A 27,378-nucleotide genomic window follows, 5' to 3' on the forward strand; every position below is an offset into this window, starting at 1 on the left:
CAGACCAAGTCATTGGGAATGTTCCAGAGTCGAATAATTTATTGAATAATTGTGTAAAAAATGTTACTACAATTGGTGAACCATACTTATAAAATTCGCCACTAATCCCATCAGGACCGGCAGCTTTTCCTAATTTCAGAGTTTTTATTGCTCCAATAACTTCTGTTTCGGTTATGGTGGCATCTAAAATACTGTTATACATGCTAGAACTTTGCAAAGTTTCGTCAAAGTCAGCTTCGTTTGTTGTGTTTTCGACATTAATCACTATATCATCCTCCAATACGTCACATCCAAATACTGACTTAAAATGTCTAAACCATTCATCGCTTGAAATACGACTAGGTAGTGTTCTACTATATGTTGCAGATTTGATCGTACCCCAGAACTTTTTCTGATCTTTTCCACAACTCTCTAGAATTTCTAGAATGTGCTTTTTATAATCTGAGCTTTTCTTTTTCAGGAGCTTTTTATACTCTCTTCGTTCAATTGTATATACTGTTCTAAGTAAATCATTTTCATCTTTATTTTCAACTTTACAAGCTGCATGTTTCTTTAAAGCCTGGCGTACCTTTGCCCTGGTTTTTCTACATTCTTCGTCAAACCACGGACTGTTCTTTACCATACCAGTTTTAAAGTTTCTTTTCATGCACTTACCAGCAAGAAAAATACCTTTATTAAATGTTATTAAAGCTGCCTCAATGTCAGAATCAATTAAATTGGTGGCTGTGTTGAAGAAATCTAAAACTTCAGGGGATGCAAGTGCATCAGTATATTCGTCAGTTTTATCTTGGTTCCAGATGTATTTTTGGATTACAGTTTTTCCTAATGTATTTATATGTTGTGCTTGTATCTGATTGATTTTGAGAAACATTTCTACAGGCATGTGTTTTGATTCTATCTTATGGATTACTTGTAGTCTTAATGCACTTTCAATGAAACATTTAGATACCAAAAAATAGTCAATAACGCTAGCCCCATTATGCGCAATGTAAGTAAATTCACCAGACTCATCCCCTGGCAAAAAGCCATTCAAAATTAATAACGAGAACTGTTCACAAACATTCAAAAGATAACGTCCAAAACCATTAACAACACTGTCTTTCGAGTGACGTAAGTACTCCTCTGGTTCTTCGTCGTCCATCATCAAAGTGTCCGGCAGCAAGGCGTCTCTGCTATTTCTGGTTCCTGTCCTCGCATTCAGATCACCAAATACAATTATTGGGACCTCTCCGTGTTCCTCAAATATATCTAAAATACAATGCTCTAACATGTAAACCCCATTATCAATTTCTGATTCCGAATAATAAATGCTGTCTGACGGAGGTAAATACAGTCCTATCAGCATACAATCTGATAATAAACCTGTCAACTCGCCAGAAATCTTTAGGACAATGCAGTTATCGTATTCTACATGAATGTGTTTGACACAAGAAACAAATGACTGCCGTATTAGTAAGGCAACACCGCCGGACAGACGTGAGGTTGTAGCGTCAGATAATCTGATACCTGGTGAAATGAATGTTTTATATGATGGAAAAAGATCTGATGGAAAATTAGATGAAAACGTTTCTGTCAATAAAATGATATCATACTTGGACAAAAATAGTCTTATTTCTGGTTGATGAATGTTAGCAACACCCTCAATGTTATATGTTAGGAATGAAATACGCCCTAAACATGTATGTTCGGAATCAACAGGACAGTTTTCCATGGGACCAATGACACGGGCAGGGCCGTATCCCTATCCTGAGGACTGTTCTTGTGGACCTGGGGGTCGTGACGCACTCACACCGATGCGCGGAAAGCTGTCCGTCACCTGGGCCTGTCTGGATCTTGTTCTGCTCCGGGTTTCACATCCTCGGTGTCTGGGGGTCTCGCTTATCAGTGAGCAGTCCTGTTCTGTGGATCCTATATCTAGCTGGCCTTCAGCTGCTTTACCACTTTCATGGATATTCGCTCGTGAGAGAACGGGGGACTGGTTTTCAATGTCTGCGTGCACTGGCTGAGCTTCCACCGGTTGCTTCACAAATGTTTGGCTGCTACCATCTTCACTGCGGGGTGACATTGCTGGAGTGAGTTGCGAAGGAGATGAACAGTCTGCAACTGCACCATTACCGTCACGAGGCAGGGGGGTACTGTTGGGGTTCGCCATGTCTCTTACAGCATTCAAAGAGGCAGGGATTGTGGAGGGCATTCCAGGGTTGGGGCTGGGATGGTCACTGGGACTCTGGGAGGGGACAACACGGAGGGGCTGCCCAAAGTTATCAGCAGTGCGAGTCTGACAGCCATCATGGGCGGCAGAGACAAAGTGAGCCGCAGTACTTGTGTCACTGGTATTTTCGGGTTCATCCACAAGCCTCACACCCCACTGGTCAATCAGTTTCCTCGTTCTCTGCTGAGGTGGACGCCGAGGTCGAGGGCTGGCTGGGGGAGGTGGTAAGTGCACCACATTGGAAGACAGAAAATCGTTTCTGTCTGTGTCATCCACAGTACGCTGTGTCTGGTCGGTGTGACGATCAGCAGCATGATGAGTGTCGACCTGTTGCTGGTAGGAGGGCTTTCCTCTCCAAGATGTTGTGATGCCTGTGGGAGCGGCGAGGGAGGCAGGTGGAGGATCCCTGTGCCTGTCCTCCAGCCGTTTCCGACCTGGGAGTGTTGGGAAGGCGTGCATGTCAAACATCGAGGGAGGGTTACCGTTCGTGACATTTTGTTCCATTGTTTCATGGTTTTGAGGAAAGTAGTGAGGTGGGATTTCACGGGGAGAACTGTTGTTTGCAGCATCCCGTCGTTCGTCTGCTGTCGTCTGCGTGAGGTCATCAGGAGCTGAGTTCCTGGTCATATGTCTACCAGGACGTACATGTGTGGGTCTTTCTCTGTGGTTTCTGTGGAGATTGCGTCGATGGGGTGATCGGTTGTTGTTGTTGTACTTGTTGTAGTACAGCCGACCTTTCCAGAAGTACGCCTTCTTCCCAGCTTCTCTTTCCTCCCTAAGAATTTGATTCTGGCGTTGAGTCAGATCGGAAGCAACCCTGACATTCAGCGTGTTTGCCATCTCTCGTCTGCTTTCGTTGGATTGTAAGATGGACAACTTGTCGCACCAGCGATGTAAGCGAGCGATGATGGGGCGGGGACGATTGCTGTCCTGGCTCTTCGGTCCAGTGCGATGGGCACGCTCCACGTCGTCTTCTGTCCAGCGTTTCTTGTCTGGGTAGAAGCGGTTCAGCAACTGCACCACCAAACTGACACACTGATTATTGTCCTCCTCGAAGCTTTCGGGCACATTGAAGAACCGTATGTTGTTGCGCCTCGAGAGCGATTCTAATTTGTCCATTTGGATGTCCATTTTCTTGCTCACATCGAGGAAGTAGTCCTTCCACTGGCGCAGGTTGTCACATTCTTGCTCCAAAATGTGGTGTTTGTTTGCAACAGTTCCCATGTCGTGTTTCAGTTGGTGATTCTGCTCCTGAAGGGAATGACACCATGATTGCAGTTTGTGCACCGTTTCAGCTAAAGATAGTGCAGCAGGCCAGGTGCTTGAGTTGTGAGGAAAACTGTCGACTTGGTGAGGATAGCCTGCTAGAGACAGCATTCTTCTCTGCACTGAAGAGCTTGGGTCAAGGGTTTGAGCACTGCTACACCAACCATGCGTTGAAGTTCTTGGATCACCATGAAGATGATCAGGATTTTGATTGTAGTCAATGTGTTGCTCAAGCTGGTATCTCTGATCGTTCTGCCAAGTTGGTCCAGGGTTTGCTTCCACATCCCCACAAGCCAGCAGCAGCCAGGTGATGAATACTGCCGACACACTTGCAAAGCAGCAACTGAGATGTACAGTGTTATACCTCAACTTTATGATATGACGTGTCGGATTGCTGAATGTCAAAGTCACAAGATTGTGGAACCTGATGACTACAGCCCACATGACAAAACATCGTCTGACGTGAGAAACAGCATCTTCCAGTGAGGGAGAGAGACCGTAGATGTTTTTACGATGTTCACTGAACACATCAACACAGGTGCTTGCCGTTTGATTTTCATTTAAGGCACATGTAACGAAGAACAGCGTACAGAGTAACACCGTGCGGGTAAAGGTTAACGGCCATGAAAGTTTAATGCCATGTGCCTGTTTCATGTTCACGAATCTTGCCCTTCCACTTTGGGGCAAAAATATTTCATGTAGTGCGTGCACGACGCACAGTTCACGTGCACACTGGTTAGTAAAGTCAGTTTAGCATCTGAATTAACTTCACATGAACTTTGTCCTTTGTCAAGTGTTAATTTTCACAAGTAATTATACGGTTCACCAGGACCAATCTTATGTAAATCAAAAACACAGTCGTGATCCACATACCTTCAGGCACATTATTGCAAAGTTTCAACACAGTCCGACATCGCTATACCACTGAAATTTCTGTTTGCACTGGACAGCAGAAACACACACGTCCGATCAGCATCAAGCAAGCAGAGCGAGTCCAGAGAGAGAGAGAGAGAGAGAGAGAGAGAGAGAGAGAGAGAGAGAGTAAACTGAGTAAGATTTTTCTGTCATGACAATTGTAAATATCACAATTAATTTTCCTTGTAAATGATGTGTGAAATACAGCAAACATGATCAGTAGCAAGTGGACTGGGAACTTTTCTTTCATCTTAATGCCTTCTTTGGTGTTTTCGTCAGTATGTTTGTGTGTGTGTGTGTGTGTGTGTGTGTTTGTGTGTGTGTGTGTGCTGTGCTCTGTGTGTGTGTGTGTGCATCTGTGTGCTGTGTGTGTGTGTGTGTGTGTGTGTGTGTGTGTGTGTGTGTGTGTCAGTGTGGGTGGGGGGTGAGGGTTGGGGGAATGGGGGAGTGGCAGCTGACCTACGCATACACCGAACTGACGAGTTAGTCAGACTTCGATAACGGAGATCTCATACCTGGGTGTTACCACAGGCTGAAGGTTGCGATAAAATTTGGTTTAGAGTAGGCTTCATAAATAGATAAATTGATAGTTACATAAATAAATAAATAAATAACGGAATAAATAAATACGAAATAAGTGAATAAATTAGGTGAAGATGAATAATTAGACATTAGATGAACGAATAACTAAATGATCAATGCATGAATGAATAGAAACATAAATGATAGTATAAATAAAAGACAATAATACAAAAGACATGATGATCGAGAGATCACTGTCCGCGTGGAAAACACAACAACAACAACAACAACACAACGAAGAAACAACTCAATATGCCTGCTGTATGACTTTTAGCCATAGGTAAAAGTCAACCTGATCCATGCATGTCCGAGTGTTCAGTTGTTTCAATATCGACAGATATTTCATTTCGCGATCAAACTCCGTCTTCACTTGACATGAAAACAGGTAGCTTCCCAGGGCCTTAGTGATAAGCGTGCTGGGTTTTTGCCAACAGCAAGCCTCTGGTCCTTTTATAAACTTTTTTTTTCAAGCTTTTTTATTTTGCATGCTCCGATCAGTCCACCTATTACAACTGCTTCAGATCACGGACGCCTCCATCCTTGAAACTCGATAGCGGAACATGAAATGAGCACAACCATTTTCATCGTCATTGTAACCTTGAACTAAGGTCAAATTTAAGGCCTGTTATTTATGACTGATCATTTTGAACATATTCATGTGCGCCGAGAGTTGTGCCTGAACCAGGAAGTGTCCGCGCTGGGTAGGGAGAATAATTATGGTGACCATTTGCATGAAGATGATCGGAAAAAAAAGAGCCCGATTTGGAAATTAGCATTAAAATAATCGGGGAATATTTCGTTTTTTGTTTTCGTCTGAAACAATAAAAAACAGTGTTGATGCCACTACACGTTCAGACGTCTTAGGAGCGGTCAACAATCACACTGGGGAAAAAAGAGAAGAACGGAAACAAGAGAGACAAAAAGGCACATCCACTAACAGTAATATGCTTGTCACTTTATGGAAGTGGGCACATGAGCGTGCACAAGCCATAATTCGGTTTAATTGGTCCTGTAACCTCTTTTCGGGCATTAAAAAGAACGTTTTAAACATTTTTGCGTCGATAAAACTATCCACACAGGCTCTTTTGAAGACGTGCAATGGGAGGTAACACTTGTTTTTGGTGACGGACCAAATGAGAATGAAAAATGAATCAGTTATGACAACTTGTAATTGGTATTCCATTATGGCACTCATGAGCGTTTCTTGGTTCGTGAGCCATAATAAAAATTATTGTCAACTTCGTTATTTGCATGTCATTTTGCATGTTTTCGAAATTTTCATTCTTCTTAAACACAGTGATGTCCGTATACGTGTGTGTGTGTGTGTGTGTGTGTGTGTGTGTGGGTGTGTGTGTGTGTGTGTGTGCACGGTGCGTGCCGTGTGTGTGTGTGTGTGTGTGTGTGTGTGTGTGTGTGTGTGTGTGCACGGTGTGTGTGTGTGTGTGTGTGTGTGTGTGTGTGTGTGTGTGTGTGTGTGTGTGCAGTGTGTGTGTGTGTGTGCACCGTCACGGTGTGTGTGTCCGACCGTGACAGTTGTGTGTGTCCGACAGCCGCGGTGTGTGTGTCATGTGTGTGTGTGTGTGTGTGTGTGTGTGTGTGTGTCCACGGTGTACGGTGCCGGTGTGTGAGTGTGCCAGTGTAGCGTGTGTGTGCCACCGGTGGTGACTGGATGTGCCAGTGTGCGTCAGTGTGTGTGCCACCGGTGTGTGTATGTGTGACAGTGTGTGTGCGGCGGCCGTGTATGTGTGTGTGTGTGTGATGTGTGTTCGGTTGTGCGTCGTTTTTTTGTTGTTGTGTGTTTGTGGTGAGGTTTGTGCGGGTCAGGTGCGCTTTTGGCATGTTTTTTGAATAAACAAAATAAAAAAGAATAAAAAGGTGAACAAAAAAAAACGCTAAAAAAAAACAAGAGGAAAAAAGAAAAGAACTCGGAATGGGGGCCCAAATTTTTAAAAACCCCATTTTTCCACCTCCGCAATTAGGGGGGGTTTTGGCCGGCGTGCAATTCCCGACAGTACCCTCATTTAGGGCCCCCCTTACAGTCACTTTTTTTAAAATCATCATCACCAGCTAAAAAAATAGTAACTTACAAACAAATGAATAAAATACGAAAAATAACCAGTGTTTTGATTTAGAATAAAATTTTTTCCGTAAAACAAGGTAACATCAAGGTTAATTCCCAAAAAAAATTTCCATTGGGTTATTTTCCGTGAATTTTTAAACCGGACAAGAAAATTTTTCCCCTCAACCTTCCTTTCTTGGGTTATCCCACCCGCAAAAAACCCGGTTGTCTGTTTTTTTTTGCCAAAAGCCATATTCTGCTAAAAAAAAAACTAATTCCAAAACGCCTTTCGGAAAAATCCTAACGTGGAAAAGGGGGGTGGTCCTTAATTGTAAACATTATTTTTAGAGGAGGAACAAGCAGATCCCCGGAACGAAAGCTATTCGTACCAATGGTTCCCTTTTTTGATGAATGGATGCCCAAACCGTTTGCTTAAAACAGTTTTGCATAAAATTGCCCCCAAAAAAAATCCTTTAAACGCCAACACCATATTAGCGTGAAAAATATCATAAATTTTTTGTTTCAGTTTTAACCCCCGGGTTTTTTTCCCCTTGACCCAATTTTTTTAAAATTAGGAAAAAAACAACGTATGCTGGACAAAAGCTGATGCTTTGGGAAATGCTTTAACCAAACAGAAAAATTTTAACCACACCTTTCCCAAAATTTGAATTTATTAAAATGTTTCTGTGTTTAATTTATACCGGAAGATTGTTAAGGAAAAGTATTATTTTTATAAGAAAAAAAGGGATTTTAATTGGTAACCTCATCATTTTCAAATTGTGAATTTATTATAAATTTTTTCAATATTTATAATTTATCTTGGAAGATTGTTAGGAAGTATTATTGTTTGAAGAAGGAGTCAGTTTTATGTAACAGTTGAACAATTATGTTTTTGTTCAAAACAAATCCAGAAATTTGTAATCCATTAAAAACTGGTTTCCCAAATTCAAAATGGGGGCTAACTGCTTTACTTGAGGCTGGGTAAAGGGGGTAACTGAGAATTTAAAAATAGATTTATAGAAATGTGAAAAAGCTTATTGTTGAAAATTTTCCAAAACATTTACAATCTCATTTTTTAAATTCGTTAACCCTTTTTTTGACTAACGGGTTTTTTTTGTCTAACCGTCGTCAAAAAGGGTTTTCATAAAAACCCCTTTTTCCCTTATTTTTTTTATTTTTTTGTTTTTTCTGGGTTTAATAATTTTTTACCTTTGGAAAAATTTTTGAATTTTTTTGTGAAAAACCCCAAAAAAAAATTTTTTCGGAAAAATTAAAAAAACCATTGCATTTGTCTGCACATTTGAGTGCAGTTGTGTTCCTTTTGGTGGTTAAAATGTTTTAAAAAAAACCCCCCCCCCCCCCCCTTTGTTGGGTTTTTGGTTGTTGTTTTTTGTGACAATGGAAAATTTGATAGTATCTGTCCCCCTGGCATAAACCCTTTATTAGGGCGGCCATTGGTTGGGGCGGGGGGGAAAAGTGCCCTTTGGGGTCGACAACAAACGTGACCACCCGTTTTTTTTTGGGGGGGGTTTTTTTTTTGGGGGGGGGGGGGGGTTTTTTTCCAGTCGGGGCCGGGTTTTGCAAGCAAGCAAACCACGGGCACACCTTTTTTTTTTTTTAAATTTGGGGCCCTGACTTAAATTTTTTTTTGGGGGGCCGGGAAAACCGGGAACCTGCGGGACGGGGGGTCACTTTTTTTGTTGCTGTGTGCTTTTGTTTTAAAACTTGCATGTTGGGAAGGGGCCTGTTGCTCGTCCCAAACGGGTTTTGCGTCCCTGGCTAGCCCCCGGCCGGGGCCAAATTTTGCGGTTTAACTTTCTGGGTTTTCCCCTTTCCGGGGGCGGAAGGGCCGGAACTTAGGTTGGCCTTTTTCGGACGCGGCATGGCCCCTTTTTTCAAATTTTTTTTTTTTTTTTTGGGGTTTTTTCTTAAACTTTGGTTTTTCCCCCTTTTGGCCGGCTTTTGGGTTGTTATTTTGCGGCCTGCATTTTTAAAGGTGCGGGGGGGGTGGTGCGGGGGGGGGGTAAAAATGTTTTGTTTCGTCCTTTGGTTTGTGTGGTGTGGGGGTTCCCCAAATTTGGGTAAATTTTTTTTTTTTTTTTGTTTTTTCTCTCCCCTTTTTTCTTTTTCTTTTTTTTTCTTCTTTTTTTTCTGCAGGACTTTGATGGTGTCCTGTATCACATATCCAACCCAAATGGGAACAAGGCTCAGATCATGGTAAAGCTTCATCTTCATGTAAATTTTTACTCTAGTAGTTACAGATTAAGTATCATCTATCCTATAGCCTTTTATGACCATCAGGGCAGTGAATTTATTTTCACACAGAGGAATCTGTTGTGAGGAAAAGAAGAAACAGAAGAAGAAGAAAGTGAAACAATGCAGAATAGTGCACTATGAGGAAGAAGGAAATTGTAAACAAAAAAATGGAAGAGTTTAACTAAACTGCTGATTTTGATGTACATTAGCGTCAATATTTGTATTCATTTCTACTTCCACAGGGAAGAAAATTATCTTTTGAAACTACTGAAAAATATTTTTTTGTTAAAAACATTCTACTGGAAAAAGCTGTGAGGTGTATTTTTTGTTAAAAACATTCTACTAAAAAAAAGCTGGTTGAGTTGTAATTTTTGTTAAAAACATTCTACTGAAAAAGCTGTTGAGGTGGGTTCTGATAGTGAAAACTTTCTTCCAACACAGGAAGATGAAACTTGAAAGATTTCAGGTGTACTTTGTCATGACATAAATAAGAGTTTAACTCACTCGGGACGACAAGTTTTCTCCCTTGCTTTTTCCCCACAGACGGCCCATTTGTAAGGGGTTTGGAAAATATTACAAAAAGTACAAAATACTATACTGTGTAAGAAAATGAAACTTTCAGAACTGGTTTATTACGTGTTGAGCTATTACATATAAGAAAAAAAAAAAATCAAATTTCTCATCTTATTTTTACAGTTTTGCCATATGTAGAAAATAGCTTGCCAATTTTTCACTCCGAATCACCATAACCATGCTCGCTTTCTGCATTAAATTCGCTTTCTTCATCATCATCCACCTCTTCAATGTCCGACCCTTTCAGTTTGTAGCATTTCAAATACTTCGGCAACCCTAAAACATTGCCGTCACTGCCTTGTTCTCTTCACAACATTCTGAGAAGAGCCCGCTTTGCTAACAGGCTGGCACGCGAGCAGACGACTGGTCAGTGACTTTGTCACGAGTGTGTACGAGACAGGCCACACATCCCAGGCTGACCAATCATACTGTTCGATTGTGGAGTGACCCAGAATATCACACTCTGCTTGGCTAATCACAAAATCACATGTACAGCGCATGATGGAATTTTACTTTTGGAGAATGCTATTCCATTCCTTCGTCCGAATCCAAATATGTTTTGTGTAGGAATGCGTGAGCATTCCTTCGTCTGGAGAGAGTTAAGGTTTTTGTGTGTGCATGCATGCATATTTGTGTGTGGTGTGCGTGTGTGTGTGTTTGCTTGTTCGTATGTGATGTGTGTGTGTGATGTGAGTGTGTTTGCATGTATGTGTTTGCATGTGAGTGATTTACAAAAACAAAAACAAAAAAAATCTTCCTAATGTTTTTTTTACAGTGTGAGATAATGAATAACTTCAGTGACATTTCTGAGCATGTCTCTTCAGGTCAGTGTGTCGCGTCAAGTTCTACAAAGACTTGCAGGAACACGGGGCTGATGAGGTAAGTAAGCTGTATTTTCTGAACTGGTGGATGAATTTAATTCGCGAGTTTGTATGGTTCCAGTTCAACTGTTAACCCTGCGTAAAAGGACCAGAAGGTTTCAAACTGCATTGCATTAATTAATAAATGATTAGAACATCCTCACTGGCTCTTTCGCAGAACCTTTTGGGCTGTGGGGATGATGGTTGTTGTAGTATCGAAGCAAATGAAGCGAGTTTAGCTTGTGTTTCTGAACTCGATAAATTTAGAGTCTGTACGCTTGCAGTTCAGTTTCGTTTTTCTGTCTTTTTATTTAGAGCTTTAGAAAACAGCATGTGTGTGGAGATGAAGTATATAAAAAAAAATACAATGTGTGTTTTGTTTATGTACATATTTTGTGTTTTTTAGAAAATATATTCAGATTCAGATATGAAAATAAAATATGCATATAGGTAATATAGGAGTTGCATTTGCCACTTCTTCAGAGGAGACAGAGTACAACGTTGCCTATCTTATTCTCATTTGCTGGTCGTTTATGTTTCTCTATTGATGTACATCAGTTTCTTGCTGAGTCACATTTGCATATGCTCTGTATTTTACATCATAAAGAAAAAAGAAAAAGAAAAAAAGAAATTGCAAGGACACTGTGCCTTTGAATACCTGTCACCTCAAACTTCCCTACCAAATTCGCCATGCTGAAACGAAATCTTCGTTCAAGTCTGGCCTCTAAAAAATTGTGCAAATTTGTTTTCTTGGTGGTTTAGGTGTTGGCATGTGGTGTGGTGTGGTATTTGTGTGTGTGTGTGTGTGTGTGTGTGTGTGTGTGTGTGTGTGTGTGTGTGTCCTGCTTTGTTATTTCTAGTGCCATGTGTTAATTTTGGTAAGCTCTTTTCCCATTTTGATGTTACTTGTTAGCACTTTGAGCCTCTGTGCTTCGGAAGTACAGCGCATGTTAAGCCTCTGTGCTTCGGAAGTACAGCGCATGGTAAATACCCATTATCATCATTATCCCATGTATGTCTGTGTGTTTGTGCGTGCGCGCGCACGTGTGTATGTGTGTGTGTGTGTGTGTGTGTGTGCAGCTCATCAAACGGGAGTATGGCGATTTCTTGGTTCCAGCTGAACCAGGTAATGAGAATCATCACTTTCACTCCTCTCTCTGCCTTAAACCCCCCCCCAACTTTTCTCGTTACACAGGTATCGTCTTTTTTTTTTTTGTCTTTGACTCATTAATTCATTCACCCTTACACCCATACACAGCTCTGGTGTCTTCTTCTTCTTCTTCTTCTTCTGCGTTCATGGGCTTCAACTCCCACGTTCACTTGTATATACGCGAGTGGGCTTTTTACGTGTATGACCGTTTTTACCCCGCCATGTAGGCAGCCATACTCCGCTTTCGGGGGCGTGCATGGTGGGTATGTTCTTGTTTCCATAACCCACCGAACGCTGACATGGATTACAGGATCTTTAACGTGCGTATTTGATCTTATGCTTGCGTATGCACACGAAGGGGGTTCAGGCACTAAGCAGGTCTGCACATGTGTTGACCTGGGAGATCGTAAAAATCTCCACCCTTTACCCACCAGGCGCCGTCACCGTGATTCGAACCTGGGACCCTCAGATCGAAAGTCCAACGCTTTAACCATTCGGCTATGGCGCCCGTCAGCTCTGGTGTCAAAATCTGTTTCATCAAAAAACAGCTTCCACGTTCCTGCATATGTGCATAAACTGCAAGCAAAGGGAAAGTTTTCTTCTACAGTACTTCTAGCTGGGGCCACACGTGGCAGCTTGGAGGAAAAGACAGTCAGTTTAGTATATTTTCTGCACACAGTACAGTACAATACAGTACAGTACAGTACAGTACAATACAGTACATGTGTGTTGCAGGCTACAATGTGTCGGTGCAGTTTGACCTGGAGAAAGTTCCAGACAAGAAGCAATGCAATACAATACAGTACAATACAATACAGTACAATAATACAATACAGTACAATACAACGCCCCACCCCACCACACCACACAACACCACACCCTGCACCACCCCACCCCACCCCACAGCACAACACAACACAACACAAAACGTGTGTATTGCTGGCTTCAATGTGTCGGTGCTGTTTGACCTGGAGAAAGTTCAGGACAGAAAGTAACAACACAACACAACACGACACAACACGTGTGTGTTGCTGGCTTCAGTGTGTCGGTGCTGTTTGACCTGGAGAAAGTTCAGGACAGAAACTGAGAAGTAATGCAACACAACACAACACAACACAACACAACACAACACGTGTTGTAGGCTACAATGTGTTCGTCCTGTATGGCCTGGTGAAAGTTCCAGACTAAATGTAATGCAATAAAAATACAACATAACACAGCACAGTACAATGCTGTAAAACGTGTGAGCAGGCTACAGTGTGTCGGTGCTGTTTGACTTGGAGAATGATCCAGACAAGAAGCAAGATAAGATGAGACAAGACAAGACAATACAAGACAATACAGCACAGCACAATACAATGCAATGCTGCAAAATGTGCATGTCGCAGGTTACAATGTGTTGATGCTGTTTGACCTTGTGAAGGTTCAGGACAAGAAACAACACAACACAATACGACACGACACGACACGATGTGACAACACAACACAATACAACACAAAATGTGTGTGTGTCACAGGCTACAACGTGTCGGTGCTGTTTGACCTGGAGAAGGTTCAGGACAAGAAACAGCACAACACAATATGACATGACACGACACGACACAATGTGACAAAACAACACAATACAACACAACACAAAATGTGTGTGTGTCACAGGCTACAACGTGTCGGTGCTGTTTGACCTGGAGAAGGTTCCGGACAACTGGGAGGAGCTGGTGCAGAAGGCGGCACTGCTGAAGAGGAACTGCTTCGCCTCCGTGTTTGAGAAGTACTTTGCCTACCAGGAGCAGGGCATTGAGGGCAAACAGAGGGCCGTCGTGCACTACCGCGACGATGAGACCATGTGGGTTCTGCTTCTCTTTTTTTTCTTGATTTTATTTTTCTCTCCTTTCTCAGGATTATGGTAACGTCTCTGTGCCTTCCTTGTTGATTATGCCAGGGGGACAAAGGGGAGGTTACCTACTTCCGGGAGGTTATCGGGCGTAGTACTTTTCGTTTTCTCCGCATAGGCGGATAGTAGTTTGCACAGGACAGGAATGTCAGACCCCTGCCGGAGTCTGCACTAGTTGGGTCACGGTAAGTATGTTATTTAAACGTAATTTTAGATAGAAAATTTCCTTTATATTTGGTGATCAGGTTGTCATTTTCGTTGATTATAATTGCTGTTTGTTTCAGTGATATAGTGCAGCTTTTTCCCTTGTTTACACCCTTTTTTTGGGGGGGGGGTGTGGGGGGGAGGGAGCCAGGGGAGGGGGGGTTTGTTGGGGTTTTGGGGGAATACTTGGGAAGGATGCGTGTAGGTGGGGTGTGGATGCTTGTGTTTTGATACCTTGTGGGTTTTTTTGTAGGTGTGTGTGTGAGTTATGGTGGTGTAGTTGGATGTTCTGGTTTGTGTGTTTGTGGAGGAGGGGGCTTGGATTTGTGTGTGTGTGTGTGTGTGTTTTGAGACCATGTGGGTTTTCTTTTTATGTGTGTGTGAGCTGTGGTTGTGTTGTGGTGTACTGTGTGTGTGTAGAAGAAAGGGTTGGGGGGGTGGGGGGTAGTGTTTTGAGTGGGGAATATGGGTGTTTGTATATACATACGTGTATGTATGTGTGTGTGTATCAACAGCAAACCAAGGGCTGTCGTGCGCTACTGCGATGATGAAACTATGTGGGTTTTGATTTTGTGTGTGAGAGTTGTGTAGGTTTACATGCATCTATTCCTACGACCCCCTTTCCTCCCACCCCCCAACCCTCCCACTTCTCCCCACACCCTTTCCTTTTCTCTCGAAAAATAATTGTTATTTCTATTGTATTTCCCCATCTCATATCTCTAAAAAAAAAATGGAGAAACGCAGAATGGAAGACTACGTGTTTCAGTGCAGGGGTGCTGAAGTGTGTGTGTCTGTGATGACAGGTACGTCGAGGCCAAGAAAGACAGAGTGACAGTGATCTTCAGTACCTTGTTCAAGGATGACGATGACATCATCATCGGCAAAGTCTTTATGCAGGTGAGCAGAGATCGTGCTTGACTGTCAGCTGTGTGTGTTCTTCAGTTTTAACACCTGTTCACATTGTCTGGTTTTTGGACAAATAAAAGAAATCAATGTGTTGAGGACCGAGAACATAACACAAGTTGCAGATAAGAAAATATTTTTTAAAAAAGAAGATAAAAAGCAAATATCCAACTCGACTGTGAAGCAAACTTTCAGAAATTTTTAACAAAGAAAGGATATTGTTAACGGTATCTTGATATGATTATTCCAGTCATGGAAGTCTGGAAAAGTCTTTGGAAAAATAAGAGAACCATTTCTAGGGCTGGAAAAGTATTGGCTGGAAAAGTCTTGGGAAAAATCAGAGAACCATTTCTGGGCTGGGAAAGTCTTGGCTGGAAAAGTCTTGGGGAAAAATCAGAGAACCATTTCTGGGCTGGGAAAGTCTTGGCTGGAAAAGTCTTGGGGAAAAATCAGAGAACCATTTCTGGGCTGGGAAAGTCTTGGCTGGAAAAGTCTTGGGGAAAAATCAGAGAACCATTTCTGGGCTGGGAAAGTCTTGGCTGGAAAAGTCTTGGCTGGAAAAGTCTTGGGGAAAAATCAGAGAACCATTTCTGGGCTGGAAAAGTCTTGGAAAAAGGAAAGAACCATTTCTGGTTTGAACAAAATGTTGTTTTTTTTGTTTTTGTTTTTTGGGTTTTTTTTGCTGCCCCATCATCTGCACCATTTCAGTGGCATTACTCCCACACAGGGTTCGTCACTAACGGGAGCGCTGAGCGGAACGCTCTGAAAAAACAAATTGCGCTCTGGAAAATTCCTTGACTCAGAGCGCTTGCGCTCTTGATTTTGAAAAGACATCAGCATACACTACTGTATCTAAATTGTTATTCCATTGTCCATCACAAACAAGAGTCAAAAGCGCGATCGTTTTGCATTTACCGAAGTTTGAAAGCCGTCTGTTTACGTTTTGTTAGTTCAACCGGAAGTAGGCCTAGTGAATCAGGGGAGGCTATGCAAAAGAGCGCTCTTCAGACTTGAAGAGTAGAAAAGTGGAGCGCACGATCGATTTCGTGGCCGTGCAAAATCAAAATGCTGAAATATTTGATCCCAAAAAGGAAGGCTGACGGTTTTTAGTGTGCACTCTTAGTTTTCAGTTTGCGCTCATCAAAATTCTGAAACTAGAGCGCAGGCGCTCATGTGAAAAAATGTTAATGACGAACCCTGCCACACCACTCATTCCCAGTCCCCACATACATGACCACACCTGGGTTGGTCTGTCGCAGCCCCAGTGCCGGCAGTCCGCAGGGAACCATCGATGTTAGGTCACCATGAAGCCACACACTAGAGGAGACACTGCACTGCTGCTGAGTCACTTCGGTGGTGTTCAGTGGTGCCTGTTCTGATTTAACTTAGGACACCACCTACTAAGCCCCATACTAACGACAATAATGGCTTAGTCGCAGAGCCAGACTGAGTGAGCGTCTCCCCCAGTGAGGAGACCGCCACCATGTCCCTCCAATGGCAGTCCCCCATGAACCCGCTGATACCGAAGATATCGACAAGACTCACCCCAAATGCGGAAGTGGAGGGGTATCGAAACTGAAGTTAGCATGACAGCAGGGCATGAAAGGCCACAGACGTTGGGACTTTTTTTTGTTTATATTGGTAATGATGAAGATGGAGGAGGAGGAGGATGATGATGTTGCTATTGCTATGGAGGTCCATTTTAGTTTGGGACGACGTGACAAGGCTGTACTCTATGCTTCCTGTCATAATGATATCCCGGTGTCAACCAGGCCTGAGAGAGCCAGACACTTGCAGTGTTGGTCAGGTAATTAGAGCAAAACACCCAAAGACGCATCCGTGAAGTGGATGATACTCGACTGTGTGGTCCCAGTCTTCCCATTTAAGCCCATAGCACTGAAAGGAAGTGAAAGTGAAAGTGGTGTGTTGTGTGTTGCAGGAGTTCAAGGAAGGCAGGAGGAAGTACCAGCAGGCCCCCCAGGTGCTGTTCAGCCACAAGGAGCCCCCCCAGGAACTGCAGGGCACTGACGCCAGGACTGGTGACAACATCGGCTACATCACCTTTGGTGCGCTCTTCTTCTTCTTCTTCTTACATAACTACATGCATGTATATGAATGTGTATTGTGTGTGCGTGTGTTTATGTAAGTTTGTGCCTGCCTATGTGTGTGTATGTGTTAGGGTAGCTGTTAGATACACATGTATGTTAAAATGTATGTATGCAGTATGTGTGTGTGTGTGTGTGTGTGTGTGTGTGTGTGTGTGTAGTCACATTTTGGTGTGTATGTAACATAGATATAATGTTTTATGTTAACAAAAAACAAAAGCGTTTTTGTAAAGCAACCAGAGCAGATTTCTGGATAGTGTGCTATGTAAGTATCCATTATTATTATTATTATTATTATTATTATTATTATTATTATTATTCATGTTGATGATTGTGTTTATGTGTCTGTGTGTGTGTGTGAGAGAGAGAGAGAGAGAGAGAGAGAGAAACACACAGACAGAGACAGATGCCCGTGATAACATCGGCTACATCACCTTTGGTGCGCTCTGATTCTTCTTCTTCTTCATGTTGACGATTGTGTGTGTGTGTGTGAGAGAGAGAGAGAGAGAGAGAAGAGAGAGAGACAGAGAAACACACAGAGAGACAGAGACAGATGCCCCATGATAACATCGGTTATATCACCTTTGGTGCGCTCTTCTTCTTCTTCGTCTTCATGTTGAGGATTGTGTGTGTGTGTGTGTATGTGTGTGTGTGTGAGAGAGAGAGAGAGAAGAGAGAGAGACAGAGAAACACACAGAGAGACAGAGACAGATGCCTGTGATAACATCGGCTACATCACCTTTGGTGCGCTCTTCTTCTTCTTCTTCTTTTTACATAACTACATGCATGTATATGAATGTGTATTGTGTGTGCGTGTGTTCATGTAAGTTTGTGCCTGCCTATGTGTGTGTATGTGTTAGGGTAGCTGTTAGATACACATGTATGTTAAAATGTATGTATGCAGTATGTGTGTGTGTGTGTTTGTGTGTGTGTGTGTAGTCACATTTTGGTGTGTATGTAACATAGATATAATGTTTTATGTTAACAAAAGCGTTTTTGTAAAGCACCTAGAGCAGATTTCTGGATAGTGTGCTATGTAAGTATCCATTATTATTATTATTATTATTATTATTCATGTTGATGATTGTGTTTATGTGTCTGTGTGTGTGTGAGAGAGAGAGAGAGAGAGAAACACAGACAGAGACAGATGCCCCGTGATATCATCGGCTACATCACCTTTGGTGCGCTCTGATTCTTCTTCTTCTTCTTCATGTTGATGATTGTGTGTGTGTGTGTGAGAGAGAGAGAGAGAAGAGAGAGAGACAGAGAAACACACAGAGAGACAGAGACAGATGCCCCGTGATAACATCGGTTATATCACCTTTGGGGCGCTCTTCTTCTTCTTCGTCTTCATGTTGAGGATTGTGTGTGTGTGTATGTGTGTGTGTGTGAGAGAGAAGAGAGAGAGACAGAGAAACACACAGAGAGACAGAGACAGATGCCCCGTGATAACATCGGTTATATCACCTTTGGGGCGCTCTTCTTCTTCTTCGTCTTCATGTTGAGGATTGTGTGTGTGTGTATGTGTGTGTGTGTGTGAGAGAGAGAGAAGAGAGAGAGACAGAGAAACACACAGAGAGACAGAGACACATGCCTGTGACAACATTGGCTACATCACCTTTGGTGCGCTCTTCTTCTTCTTCTTCTTCTTCTTACATAACTACATGCATGTATATGAATGTGTATTGTGTGTGCGTGTGTTCATGTAAGTTTGTGCCTGCCTATGTGTGTGTATGTGTTAGGGTAGCTGTTAGATACACATGTATGTTAAAATGTATGTATGCAGTATGTGTGTGTGTGTGTTTGTGTGTGTGTGTGTAGTCACATTTTGGTGTGTATGTAACATAGATATAATGTTTTATGTTAACAAAAGCGTTTTTGTAAAGCACCTAGAGCAGATTTCTGGATAGTGTGCTATGTAAGTATCCATTATTATTATTATTCATGTTGATGATTGTGTTTATGTGTGTGTATGTGAGAGAGAGAGAGAGAAGAGAGAGAGACAGAGAAACACACAGAGAGACAGAGACAGATGCCCCGTGATAACATTGGTTACATCACCTTTAGTGCGCCTCTTTGCTTTCTCTTTGAAGATAGCTATGTCACGGGTATACAAGAACCATAATTGGGTTTTGAAAATTGAGGTGTTTTCCTAGTTCTTTCCCTTTGACTATTCACTTCCTCTTTTTGACTGACTTGTGTAAACAAAGTGAGTCTATGTTTTAACCCGGTGTTCGGTTGTGTGTGTGTGTGTGTGTGTGTGTCCGTGTGTCTGTGTGTCCGTGGTAAACTTTAACATTGACATTTTCTCTGCAAATACTTTGTCAGTTGACACCAAATTTGGCATAAAAATAGGAAAAATTCAGTTCTTTCCAGTCATCTTGTTTAAAACAATATTGCACCTCTGGGATGGGCACAAAAAAAAAAAAAAATGAAGCCTAATTATATGCAAACTGCATTTACTGTTATATTTTTTGTATTCTCTAAACTTGTCACTGACCTCTTATTCTGACACAACAACAAGAGGAGTCATTATTATCATTTTTTGTTCAAACAGGAACTTCTTTTGCTAAGCATGGAATTTTTATTTATTTTGCCAACGTTTTGGTGCGGATAGTAAAAAAGGGAAATTACTCTGTAATTAATGCTAGGGGACTTAATTTATCACAAATGAGTCTTGAAGGCCTTGCCTCTCTTGTTAATTTTGTTGTTGTTGTTGTTGTTTTTTATTCATTTTATTTTATTGAAGAAAATCTTTGGGGTTTATTTCTTTGGTTTTGTTTTTTTAATTTGCATAACTGGGAAAGCATGGGTCAGCATTTTATATTGTGTGTATTTTGCACACTTCTCTAGGACTGATCTAGAGCTTTACACACGTCACAAGAAGATATAATACTTTGTTTGCATGTACAATTTGAAGTCACGGGTAAAGGTTTGGGCTTGATTTTAAAATTTTTTTACCCATTTCAGTCCTTGGTAAAGTTAAGTAATCTCATTCTTTAGACTGATCTTCAGACCGATTTATTTTCAAGACATTAAGTCTGAAAGAGGTTTAAGTCAGAAAAATGTTCTGTGAAATTTTGTTTGTGAATATATTTTTTATTTTGAATGCATATTGATAACAATAATGATAGTTCATAACTTTTCCATTGCATGATATCCAGCTCAAATCACCTTAGTTACATCGTCGAGCCAGATATAAACATAACATAAAAACATTACAGCAGCTCAATCCAGTGCGTTCACAGAATGAATAAAAAAAAAGCATGATCCACCCATACAGTGAAAATATCAAGATGCCCCATGACCTGGCTGGCATGGTTTCCGTTGTCATTGTGATTACTTCAGACCGACAACGGCTGCTAAACTTAGAACCTACATGAAGTGTATATGGACTGGATTGTTCTGCCTCCGTCCCTTTGACTGACAGTGCAAATTTCAAATTTGAAAGTAGGCCAATGCAGAAACAATGTCTGAAACTCGCTAAGCTGAGAAATTTGGCAGTAGAATGTTTATTGAGATGTTAGGGCAACATGAAAAATGTACGTATGCAGATTTATAGCTGTGTTTGTTGCCTGCCAGTATGTTTATTTCTGTGATGAAAAATCGATGTGGAGCTGTCATTTTCCCATCAGAACCTGAAAAGGTAAAGCTGAAGACACACCTCTTTTTACATAGTGTTTAAGTGATTACTGGTGTGAAATTTGTAAATTGAATAAAACTGGTTGCTTGGTGTTTTTTCTTCTTTTTTTTTCCTCCCTTCTGAGGTTATTTTCTCTTGAGCATCATTTCCACCATAACCGTTCCACTTTTGTAACAGTTATAAATTTTGCCTTTCAATAATGTTGGTAACTAAAAAAAATGTGTAAAAAAAAAAATGTATTGTTTCTGCCAGTGATAAATGAAATAATGATATATAAAATTTGCGGGTCACATAAATTCTTAGGGGATTATGTTTTAAAAACATAATCCCCTAAGAAAGTTATGTGACCCGCATGCCAGCAACATGAAATGTCATGCCTTTCATCCGGGTTTGAAATTGGTGGCCATTTTTCTTTGAAAGCTTTTTAAAAGGTTTGTGATTAAAAAAAAAGAAAGAAAAACCAACCTGTGTGAACCCTGGTATACACTGACGTCACGAGGAGCTGGCGACATGGAATTGATTAATGTTAGATACCTCAGCGGCCTGACGGAAGTTTGTGTGTGACGTGCAGTTCTGTTCCCTCGCCACACCAGTGCCAGTGCCAGGGACAACACCATCAACCTGATCCACACGCTGCGAGACTACCTCCACTACCACATAAAGTGTTCCAAGGTCAGTGCTGTACCTCCACTACCACATAAAGTGTTCCAAGGTCAGTGCTGTACCTCCACTACCACATAAAGTGTTCCAAGGTCAGTACTGTACCTCCACTACCACATAAAGTGTTCCAAGGTCAGTACTGTACCTCCACTACCACATAAAGTGTTCCAAGGTCAGTACTGTACCTCCACTACCACATAAAGTGTTCCAAGGTCAGTACTGTACCTCCACTACCACATAAAGTGTTCCAAGGTCAGTGCTGTAGCCACCACATAAAGTGTTCCAAGGTCAGTACTGTACCTCCACTACCACATAAAGTGTTCCAAGGTCAGTACTGTACCTCCACTACCACATAAAGTGTTCCAAGGTCAGTACTGTACCACCACTACCACATAAAGTGTTCCAAGGTCAGTACTGTACCACCACTACCACATAAAGTGTTCCAAGGTCAGTACTGTAGCCACCACACAAAGTGTTTCAAGGTCAGTGTCATAACTTACACATTAAGTGTTACAAGGTCAGTATCATAGCTAACATTAAGTGTTCCAAGGTCAGTGTCAAAACAGAGTAAGTGTTCCAAGGTCAGTGTCATAACTGACACATAAAGTGTTCCAAGGTCAGTGTCATAACACATTAAGTGTTCCAAGGACAGTGTCATAACTAACACATAAAATGCTTCAAGTTCAAGGTCAGTGTCAGTGCTACACTCAGGTGTAGATCACCACATGCCTGATTACATTACATGAGTTGAACAGCCGGCTGCCAAGTAATAAGCAGTTTGGAGTTATTTTGTATCCTTGCTGCACAGCAGATGTTGCCACTGCACAAAGTTAGCCTTGAGAGAGCAGCTCATTCTATTTGGTTTTGCAAAACAAAACAAAAAAAAAAAAAAAAAAGTAAAGACAGATTGTTTTGATAGACTTCATAAAAATTGTTATTAACTTTTTTCTTTTTTAGGTGTAAATTCCACAGAACAACTGTAACACTAAACCATTTTATTAATTCCCTGAAAACAAGATTTAGTCTACGCATAGGCGGATAGTAGTTTACACAGGACAGGAATGTCAGACCCCTGCCGGAGTCTGCACTAGTTGGGTCACGGGAAGTATGTTATTTAAACGTAATTTTAGACAGAAAATTTCCTTTTAGTCTGGAGAAATGTTTCTCACTATCACTTGGGAAATCTGAGCAGCTATATTTGGCATGGTAGTCAGACTTAGTAATCATTTGATGGATTAGGGAGGGGGCACAGAATGGGATCCTGCATCTCCTTGTCTTGTAACCTGTAGTGACATGTTTCAGTGTGTATCCCCCCAAAGTCCATACCCCAATTCCAAGAACTGACTTGTTCAAATCCAGTCTGGTTTACTCAAGCGCCACACTATGGAACTCCCTCCCAGAAACAATTAAACCACACCATTGCCCAACCACCTTCAAAAAACATTGCCTTTCCCACCTTATGCCGTAATGTGTAATGTAAATCGTTCATTTTATTGATACTGTTTGTCAAATGTGTATGGTTGACACAACCTTCCTCACTCTCTATCCCCCATTCTGATGTGTAATGCGGTGTGTGTTGTGTGTGTTTGTTTCTTTGATTTTGTTCCTTTTTTTTTTTTTTTTTTTAACCTGTGCATTTTACTAACACCATGCTAGTGCCTGTATGTCGTGTGTGTGTGTGTGTGTGTGTGTGTGCGTGCGTGGGTGTGTGTGTGTGTGTGTGTGTGTGGTTGTTGTTTTTGTTTTGATCTATGCATTTTTTTTTTTCCTCTGTTGTGTATCTCTACTAACACCATGCTTTCATTTTATTAAATATTGTGTAGTGTAGACCCTATTCAGGGCAGGGACTGGATGTAAAAAAGCACACCAGTGCTTATCTATTATCCTCGAAATAAAGAATTTGTCTTGTCTTGTCTTGTATGATAGCAAATTCACTCTGACCAATAGCTGTCATATGCAGCAAGAACCTGTCAGTTTGAAACCAACATTTTAAACCTGTGACTTCACTCCTTTAGCACACGTTTTTAACTCTCTCCAGACGAAGGAATGCATGAGCATTCCTACATAAAATGTATTTGGTTTCAGACGACGGAATGGAATAGCATTTTCAAGAAATAAAAATCCATCACGCGCTGTACACATGATTTTGTGATTAGCCAAGCAGAGTGCGCTATTCTGGGTCACTCCACAATCAAATGGTATGATTGGTCAGCCTGCCATGTGTGGCCCGTCGCGCACACACGCTGACAAAGTCACTGACCGGTCGTCTGCTCGCGTGCCAGCCTGTTAGCAAAGCGGGCTCTTCTCAAAATGTTGTGAAGCGAACAAGGCAGGGATGGCAACGTTTTAGGGTTGTTGACGAAGAAGAAAGCGAATTTAATGCAGAAAGCGAGCATGGGTATGGTGATTTGGGGTGAAAAATTGGCAGTATTTTCTACATATGGCAAAACTGTAAAAATAAGATGAGAAATTTGATTTTTTTTTTTTATGTAATAGCTCAACACGTAATAAACCAGTTCTGAAAGTTTCATTTTCTTACTCTGTATTATGTATTTTTTGTAATTTTTTTCCAAACCCTTACAAATGGGCCATCTGTGGGGAAAAGCAAGGGAGAAAACTTGTCCCGAGTGAGTTAAATGGTTATGTAAGTTAAAAAAACAAAAAAAAACATTATCTGATTTTTATCTTAGCACATTTATCAAATAAAGTAAATTAATGAGAAGATTTCCTTTGTCATTTCCAAGCAGTGCAGGCACTTCATGACATGACAGTCATTGCTGAACATGTTTGATGTGTAGGTGTTTCTGGTTTCTTTTTCCAGGCCTACATTCACCAGAGAATGCGAGCGAAGACTTCGGATTTCCTCAAAGTGTTGAACAGGGCCCGGCCAGAGGTCAAGGACAAGGAGAAGAAAACTATCACGTGAGTGTGGTCCTCCTCTGCTGTTTTTCTTCTTCTTTGTTCATGGGCTGTAACTCTCACATTCACTCGTATGTACAGTAGTGGGCTTTTACATGTATGACCGTTTTTACCTCGCCATGCAGGCAGCCATACTCCGTTTTCAGGGTTGTACATGCTGGGTATGTTTTTGCTTCCATAACCCACTGAACACTGACATGGATTACAGGATCTTTAACATGCGTAGTTGATCTTCTGAGTGCATATACACATGAAGGGGGTTCAGGCACAAGTCAGGTCTGCACATATTTTGTCCTTGGAGATCAGAAAAATCACCACCCTTTATCCACCAAGCAACGTTACTGAGATCTGAACCCAGGACCCTCAGATTGAAAGTCCAAAGCTTTAACCACTCGGCTATTGCGCCCATCTGCTGATTTTTGATTGTTTGCCTTCTTGCGTTGTGTCACATTGTGATGTGTTGGGGTGTGCTGCGCTGTGGCCACGCGCTGTCCAGGGGAGAACAGCCTGAGTTCCACACGCACGGGACCATTTCAAGGCTCTTCCTTCATTGCAAAATTGCAAACACTTTCACATTACAACCTTACCTGATCAGCTGCAAAAATGCTAAACAGAGGAGCATTATGTCAGTTGCAAATAAGTGCACATGAACTTGAAATTGAGCGATGACATTGCTACAACTTCACCAGGAGAGACTGGCTATGTAAAGCATGTGGAGGTAATAGAGGATGAACTGCATTTTCTGGACAAGTGTAGTGTGTACTCTGACTTGAGATCTGGCCTACTTGTGACAGTTAAGTCCCAGTCTTCGAATCATTGGCCAGATGGCACTGACAACACAATAATTCAAATGCCGAGTTCTCTGTTGCCACAAAGTTATTTCCAGCCAGAACTGGCAAAATGTATATATGAACGCTTTAAAGTTCGCAGTCCATAACTGTGTCTTGTGGAATATCCTGCATGTGCTCACAACTTATTGGTTTTACTTTTTGTTTGTTTGTTGTGTTTATTATTTTAGTGTCCATAATTCCTCTGATGGGTTTTATGACAGTTAAATGAGTTGTGAGTTCACACAGAAATCTGTTGTGATGACCAGGTGACACAGTACAAGACAGTATAGTGCAGTACTGGTTTAATGAACAGTTTGTTGATTTTGTTTCATGTTATGTTAACCCTTTCGCTGCCAGGAAAATAAGATTTAAGTGAAATCTATTTGCCAGGGTTTTTTCACAAAAAATGGGTATAAATTTTCCAAAAATTCTGTGCTCTTTGTTATTGGAGAAAGACCCATAAAAGTATATATTTTCTGAAAGGTAAATGAACAAAGAATACAAAACACATGCTGTTTCCCCATTTTATATATTTTTAGTGACATGCTGTTGTTTTGAAATCAGTGTTTTGTTTTTTGTCACATTTTCAACTTGTTCATTACAAATATTAGTCAGGTAATTTGCACAAAACATCATATTTTCTGGACAAATGGATATCTGCAAACACAAAATCATACTAGAACAACCACAATATATATATTTTTTTAAAGAGATAGATACACAATACATTGTGACTTCTCCAAGTGATAAGATGGATGTGAAGCCACGCCCCCTCAGTCTCCACCCCCCTCCTCCTCACCCCTCTCACACGGTCACTTGGATTCAGTTCTCATCAGACCGCGTTGGCTGCGTGCCAAGAATAAAGCTCTGCTGCTAATTCGGTCATCTGTCGTCTGCTAACATCTGTACAGCCAGCAATGATCACTCACTGACAGTCACATCTTGGCCACTCTCTTGATTACTCCCTTTATTTTCTATCAGATCGTCCTATAAATGTTCATCTCTATCTTCTCCTTCGAATTTACGCTTCAATTCTTTCTGAGCATCAGCTAAAGAAAGAAATCATGGTTGATTTAGTTCATCACGATCGCATGTCTTGAGCACGGCGTCAGTCCGACATTTTGTTGAGCGAGCGAGGAGAGAAGTCAGGCAAACACTTGGACAGTGACCCAACCAAAACGTTCAAATAAAGGACTGCTTCATGACGTAGATGGGGTTTCTAGCTATGAATAGAATCTAGAGAGATTCCCCAGGCTAAAGCTACCACTATTTTTGCCAAGGAAGTGAATGCAAACCAGGGAAAAGTCAGAATATTTCGATGACGAGTTATCTCGTCATGCAGGCAGCGAAGCATACATGCTTGCCATGACGAGTTATCTCGTCATGCAGGCAGCCTAGGGGTTAATATCACAGTGCAAATCAGTACACAAATCAATGCAGTATTGGCTTATGTGTTCAGTTTGTTGATTTTATTTCATTTTATGTGAATGCCTTGCGCAAACGTTGGGTAGGATTTCGAGGCCTGACCAACTAGTTAGGCTTCTGCTTCCCATGGTTTTCTTGTTTGAGCGTATGTATTATTATATTGGTCTTTTGTCACAAGACTTCTCTGTGAAATTCGAGCTGCTCCCCCAGGAAGAGTGCATTGTCACAGTGTTCTGTCGCCCCTTTTTTTTTTTTCTTCTTCTCTTTTTCCAGTCTGTAATTATACTCGTGTATTTTGTGTGTGCGCATGCATGCTCATGTGTGTGTGTGTGTGTGTGTGTATGCGTGTGTGTGTGTTCTTGTTTGTTTGTAGAAAGAATTTTCACATATTGAAAGACAAAAACAAGGGAACTTGAATTTAAAAAAAACAACAAAGCAAACAAGAAAACTGTGTTTTGTTATTGCAGAGGAAAGACCTTCAACCGGCAGTGAAAGCGCCACAAGCAGTTGACATGTCGAAGGACCATGGGAGAGCAGTTGATGCCGATCTCCTTTCACTCTGGTGACGTTTGGGTTTTTAGGGAAAGGGGGATGGTCTTGACTTTGGCATTGTGGATGTGGTGGTTGAGGGAAAGAGGCTGGTCTTTGCCTCTGTTGTTGGGCAGTGTTTTGGTTGGAGGGAGAGGGGGTAGTCTTGACTTTGGCATTGATGTCGTTTTAGGTTTAGGAAAAGGGGGACGGTCATGACTTTGTTATTGATGGCGTGTGGGTTTTAGGGAAAGGGGACGGTTCTGACTTAGCATTGACGATGCTTTTTTTTAGGGAAAAGGAGGGTCTTTCATTTGACATTGATGACGTATTGGGTTTAGAGACTGGGAGATGGTATTGCCTTAAGCATTGTGGGGACTCTGACGTAAGAATTATC

At 41.6% G+C, this 27,378-nt stretch overlaps 1 protein-coding gene across 1 annotated transcript in view; it reads left to right on the top strand.

Annotated features, from left to right (window-relative positions):
• Positions 1-3,667: 3,667 nt before the first annotated feature.
• Positions 3,668-27,378, top strand: part of LOC143295955 (actin-related protein 2/3 complex subunit 2-B-like) — a 24,307-nt gene continuing 596 nt past the window's right edge. The window contains exons 1-9 of the mRNA XM_076607665.1: positions 3,668-3,960; positions 10,688-10,742; positions 11,804-11,849; positions 13,530-13,716; positions 14,772-14,865; positions 16,811-16,937; positions 21,191-21,291; positions 24,101-24,201; positions 26,921-27,378. The exon at positions 26,921-27,378 is cut by the window's right edge and continues 596 nt beyond it. Coding sequence (XP_076463780.1) covers positions 3,668-3,960; positions 10,688-10,742; positions 11,804-11,849; positions 13,530-13,716; positions 14,772-14,865; positions 16,811-16,937; positions 21,191-21,291; positions 24,101-24,201; positions 26,921-26,945 — 1,029 coding nt within the window. The 3' untranslated portion in view covers positions 26,946-27,378. The remainder of the gene's footprint in view (positions 3,961-10,687; positions 10,743-11,803; positions 11,850-13,529; positions 13,717-14,771; positions 14,866-16,810; positions 16,938-21,190; positions 21,292-24,100; positions 24,202-26,920) is intronic.

This window comes from Babylonia areolata, chromosome 2 (genome assembly GCF_041734735.1).
Source record: "Babylonia areolata isolate BAREFJ2019XMU chromosome 2, ASM4173473v1, whole genome shotgun sequence".
NCBI classification, from domain to species: domain Eukaryota; kingdom Metazoa; phylum Mollusca; class Gastropoda; order Neogastropoda; family Buccinidae; genus Babylonia; species Babylonia areolata.